Raw genomic sequence first — 6149 nt, forward strand, 5'->3', positions numbered from 1 at the left:
CTCTTGCCTCTCAGCTTACGTTGGCTTCTCGTAATCCGAGTAATTGGTTTTGTATCTTTATTCGTCTTTTTCTATCTTCTGCTTCTTTTCCTGTTTTTTTTTTCTGTTCTTGCGTTTCCTCTGTTGGTATTTTTCTTTCGTCTCTTCTTATGTCTTCTTGTTTTATCATGTTTTTTTCTTCTTCTATTACATTTCTGGCTATTTATTACGCTGTTTTTTTCCTTGTTGTTAATGTTGTTTAATCAGACTCACGTTTTTTATAATGCTTTTCGAAGTTTGCTGAAACTTGCTATTCAGTTTTGTTACTTTACTTGTGTTTGAGTTTCTTTTGATTTTTCTTTTTCTTATTCAAAGCTTCTTCCCGTTTTTTGTTTGTATGATAATATCCACTTTTTACGCTTCTTTTTTTATTTTCAATTATCTTTTAAGTTTTGTTGTTTTCTTATGTTTTGTTTTGTTTTACTTTTTTTTTTAGTTTTCTCGTTTTAAGTTAAAATTTTCTTGTACATAGTTTGATTTTTCATGTGTTTTGTTCTTTTCCTAATTTTAAAAAAATATTTGCTATAAGGTTATTCAAGAACCAGTAACCATTAACACCCTAACACACCTCATTAATTGACACACAATACACAATACATAATATGCACTTTACTTTCCCCTTAATCAGCACATCCCCACACTTTTCCTTATCATCGCTAAGTGTTCCCAATTGGTGACATCCTGCTCTTTCTATGAGATTACCTAGTACACGTATTTAATTCTCTAATTGAGCAAAATGAGGACCATGTGTTGGATAATTAACTTACACTTGTCGGAACAATTATTCAGATAAAAGGGAATTAAGATATCTATCGAGGTCATGAATTCACCTTTTGGATCATTATCACCCCTTTGTGATTATTAGAACACTTTTCACACCATTAACACTTCTTTCATAACACGAACACACCTTCTTAGACCTTCTTCTGACCATTTATATACTTTTCAGACCTTTATAACACTCTTTAGACCCTTAATACATATTCTTATACCACTAGCACACCTTTTTGATCATTATAACACTTTTCAAGACCCCTAACACACGTTTTGGACCATTAAGATACCATTCATACCATTACCTACCATTCAGACCCTAATCATATCTTTAACATAATTGTCAGGACCATTATAAAATTTTTCGAGACCCCTAACACACCTTTCAGACCATTAACATACCCTTCAGACTACAATCACACCTTTAACACAATTCCCAGGACCATTAACACAGCCTTCAGTCCCTAAGCACACCTTGTCGTGGCGCTGCAGGTGTGTGAGAGCATCAGGCGAGGTGAGCTGCCCCCCACGTGGACTCTGCTGGAGGACGGGGCCGAGATGAGGAGATGCCGAGCCGTGGTGTCACTCTTCCTCCTGCACCACCTTGCAGACGACCCACTCACGCTACTCCACAAGATCCGTGAATGCTCCATAACCGCCGCCTCCGCTTCACCATCCTCTTCCTCACTAGCTAACCTCCCTCTGCCTTCCCCTCATCACTCCACGTCTCACCTCAGCACGCCACCCACAAAGTACAAAAGAGTGGGGGATAAGGAGGGTGGTGGAGGGCAGGGCTTGCCTCAGAACAGCTCAGTCATTCCCTCAGATTTCCTGGAGGTTGTCATTGCCTCCGGTGGCGTGTTGGCGGAGGCGGAACAAAGTGATGCTTCAAGGTCTTCACGGCCTGCTACGCTGATACACACTCAGGCTACACCCATGCACACTCAGGCTACACCCATTCATACACAGGCTACACCCATCCATGCACAGGCTACACCCATCCATGCACAGGCTACACCCATGCACACTCATGCTACACCCATTCATACACAGCCTACACCCATTCATACACAGCCTACACCCATCCATGCACAGGCTACACCCTTCCATGCACAGGCTACACCCATGCACACACAGGCTATACCCATGCACACACAGGCTACACCCATCCATGCACAAGCTACACTCATGCACACACAGGCTACACCCATGCACACACAGGCTACACCTATTCATGCACAGGCTACACCCATACCTGCACAGACTACACTCTCACATACTCTGGCTACACCCATATCCGCACAGGGTATACCCATATCCACACAGGCTACACCCATACCCACACATTCTACACCCATACCCATACATTCTACACCCATACCCATACAGGCTACACCCATACCCACACAGACTACACCCATACCCACACAGACTACACCCATACCCACACAGGCTACACCCATACCCACACAAGCTATGCCCATACCCACACAGGCTACACCCATACCCACACAAGCTATGCCCATACCCACACAGGCTACACCCATACCCACACAGGCTACACCCATACCCACACAGGCTATGCCCATACCCACACAGGCTACGCCCATACCCACACAGGCTACACCCATACCCACACAGACTACACCATTACCCACACAGGCTACACCCATACCCACACAGGCTACACCCATACCCACACAGGCTACACCCATACCCACACAGGCTACACCCATACCCACACAGACTACATCCATACCCACACAAGCTACACCTATACCCACACAGACTACACCCATACCCACACAGGCTACACCCATACCCACACAGACTACACCCATACCCACGCAGCCTACACTCCAAAAAGCTCCCATTACTCCCTTCCACAGCACCGCCATCACCACTCCCTCCGCCACTCTTAGTCACCATCTGATCACCACCATCACCACCATCACCACCACTACCCCCTCCACAAATCCCATCGCCAGCACAACTTCCACCACTCCTCACTACCACCACCACACCACCACCACTCCGTCATCCACCTCCCAGTATAGTATTGAGTCTCAGCTTACCATTCCATTTGCTACTCCACATGCTACATCTTCCTTCCATCCATTCCACCTCCCTCCCTCCACCCCCAACAGTGCCTCTCCACCACCTTCCTCCACCCCAGTCCCCCTCCACCGACGTCCCCTCACATACAAACTCCACCAAATATCTCTCTCCCTTACTTCTCCCTCTTCCAATACTTCCCCACTCTCTTCTCCTCCTCCTCCTCCTTCAGCTCGTAAAGTCTCTTCCTCCTCCTCCTCCTCCTCCTCCTCCTCCTCCTCCATATCCTCTCCCTCTTCCTCCAAATTATCGCGTTTCTCTGCAGTTTCCAAAGTTTCTCTCTCCACTTCTTCTGTCTCCTCTTCCTCTTTAAATGGTTGCCCTTCCCCCTCTAAGCAGTGCGTCCCCTCTTCCACCTCCTATTCCTCTCCTTCCTCTTCTTGTAAGCCACAACACACGTCCCCTTCCAGAGTTCTTCCTTCATCCCCCTCGTCTTACTCCTCTTGTTCCATTTCCAAAATAACTACCACCACTACCACCTCTGCTGCTACTGCTATTACTACTACTATTACTGCTACTACTATTACTACTACTACTACTAGTACTACTACTACTACTACTACTACTACTACTACTACTACTACTACTACTACTACTACTGCTGCTGCTGCTGCTGCTGCTGCTGCTACTACTACTACTACTGCTAATACTATTTCTTCTTTCTCCTCCTCCTTGTCCTCCATCAAAACACGCCTAGTTCTTCCTTCAAGCACTCTCCATTCTTCTCGCAACTTCTCCTCCTCCTCCTTCTCTTCCACCACCACTAGGGCAAGAAAATTAGCCCAGTCCTCCTCCCTTCCTTCCCCATCATGCTCCCAGCTCCCGTCCCTTCCCAAGTACCGCAGTTTCATTCTCGAAGGCGCCACAGCGGTGTTCGAAGCGATCCGGAGCTCACAGAGGAGGCAGAATGAAGCCTCGAGTCACCATGATATCTTTCCCTCAGCAAAGCCTCACAACAAAACGAAGATCAGGCAGGCTAGAAAGAATGAAACCAAGAATTCGCGAAACAAACAGAAACCTAAGAAAGAAACAGTGAAACATCGTGAAACTGAACTTCCAAGAGTTCGATACTCAAACAAACCACTGAATCTCAAGAACGAAACAGTAGTAAAGCCTAAACAAACTTTAGAGACAACCGTTAGCGAAACATCACCACTCAAGAATCAACAGACTCACCAGAACGGATCCATGAACGGGGGATGCGAAGCTGTCTCGAACCGGGAGAACGAAGCACCGGGGAGGAAGAGGAGGCTTTTGACCTGCCCTGAGGAGATCGAGGAGAAGAAGGACGAGCAGAAAGTGGTGGTACTTGGCAGGGATACGACCTTACCAACGGGGAACGAGTCATCACCGGGATCGTTCTCAAGCCCCGAAAGCGTAGTGGTGACAAGGCAGTACTTTCGTCGGTACCAACAGGAATAGAAAGGAACACAAAGAAGGACCAAACAACAACACAGGAGGGTAGTGTACAGGGGAAGGAATAATAGGAAGAAGGAAAAGGAGTACATATCAAATAGGAGATCAAAGAAAATGACATTTACACAAATGAAAATGTGACATGGAACAGCATACAGAAGACACAGTGAGACTAGAGGAGGAAGAAGAATGTAAGGAGAGTAAAAGGCACGGATGAAGAGGAAGACAGGCAAGGAATAAGGAAGGTAAGAAATAATGGAGTAACAAAAAGAGAAGAAGGATTTTGACCATGAAGGAAAATAAGGAAAGGGGAAGAAGAAAAGTGAGGAGGAGGGAAATAGAGAATAAGGAAGGATATGATAAATAGGACGTAATATATATCAGAGGAAAGGAAAAGCAGAGAAGGAGAGCAGATTTTCTTTTTACGTAACAATAGGACGGATTGCAGACATAGGTAACGAATTACTAGTTTATTTTTCCTAAGTGGTTTTGCAATTTTTTTTAATATTCAGACTTTGGCATAAAAATAGACTATTACAATTTAACATTTTTCATTTATTTCAATGTTTTAATTTAGCGTACACACAGAAGTGAAAATATGTTGTAGGTATTAGATGTAAAAGCAAGGAAAGAATGAAATGTGGAAATAAAGTTTAATTTATTATTGCAATGTTAAGCAACATTTATATTTTCTTTCTAGAAAGTTCATGCGCTCTCCTCTCAACACACGCATCAGATAAGGAGAGAGAGAGGGAGGGAGAGGAGAGGAGAGAGAGAGAGAGAGAGAGAGAGAGAGAGAGAGAGAGAGAGAGAGAGAGAGAGAGAGAGAGGTGTGATAGGTATGTTTTATTTATGGACTGCCACGTTTGGGTCAGTTGGCTTCTTACAGCTTACCGTTTATTTCTTTTTTTTCTCTTTTTTTTTCTTTTTATATTCTCATGTATATTCCTATAGCCGCTGGTCACCTAGCGAAGAATACGCACGGGATATGAACGGCCGAATTATTCTTTCATGTTTTTTGGTGGGCAGGCGCGGAAGGTGGCAGTGTTGCCCTTCTCTATGTGTGTATGTGGTCTTGAAGTACCACAAGGCAACAATTTTGCTGTCCCGAGCGTGGGTGAGTAAAGTCTTTCATCCCTTAATACTCATAGTAACATAAGATTCCTGATGGGCCCGTATTAATAAAGACTCCTAGGAGTACTCTTAGCAGCACTCATAGAGGCGCTTTCATCCTCGACTTTTATCCTCGACTAGAAGTTGCTCCTAAAACCAACTTTTACTTTCAAAGTAAAAGTTATTCCTAGGGGTACAAATGACGCTAAAGTAGCGGCTTTTCTAAACATAGCAACATTATTTTGAATCACATATAACAAGATGTCATTATTTTGGTGGTAGTTTATGTATGTGAATTAATCTTGAATATATCTAACTTATTCTAGAGCATTATTAAGAGCGATATGCAATTTTCGGACATGTCGATAATTTGGCGGATGTAAGCAAAGCGCTGCTATCCCTGCCGGGCAAACATGCCGCTTGTCCTTAAGATGGATGCAGAGGACGGCTGCCGGTTCAAGAGTGAAAGAAATTAGTGCAGCTGTGAAACATTACTCTATGTAAACCTCACAGAGGAAAAAAAAAAATAACGAAGGATAAAAATGATGCGAGAGTGACCTCCAAGCAAAAGAAGACTATATAGGCAGACATTGTTACCCATCTAAATTAAGCATGCATACATACATATCATATGCATTGTACATTCTCTCTCTCTCTCTCTCTCTCTCTCTCTCTCTCTCTCTCTCTCTCTC

The 6149-nt window shown here is 44.1% G+C and overlaps 2 protein-coding genes across 2 annotated transcripts in view; both read left to right on the forward strand.

Moving 5' to 3' along the window:
- LOC135113735 (uncharacterized) overlaps positions 1-5008 on the forward strand; it is a 44142-nt gene extending 39134 nt beyond the window's left edge. Inside the window, exon 22 of the mRNA XM_064029290.1 lies at positions 1306-5008. Coding sequence (XP_063885360.1) covers positions 1306-4350 — 3045 coding nt within the window. The 3' untranslated portion in view covers positions 4351-5008. The remainder of the gene's footprint in view (positions 1-1305) is intronic.
- The window catches only part of LOC135113742 (major centromere autoantigen B-like), a 32163-nt gene continuing 30427 nt past the window's right edge, over positions 4414-6149 (forward strand). The window contains exon 1 of the mRNA XM_064029319.1: positions 4414-4589. The gene's annotated coding sequence lies outside the window, so the exon portion shown is untranslated. The remainder of the gene's footprint in view (positions 4590-6149) is intronic.

The sequence above is a fragment of the Scylla paramamosain genome, chromosome 2 (genome assembly GCF_035594125.1).
Source record: "Scylla paramamosain isolate STU-SP2022 chromosome 2, ASM3559412v1, whole genome shotgun sequence".
Classification (NCBI taxonomy): Eukaryota; Metazoa; Arthropoda; class Malacostraca; order Decapoda; family Portunidae; genus Scylla; species Scylla paramamosain.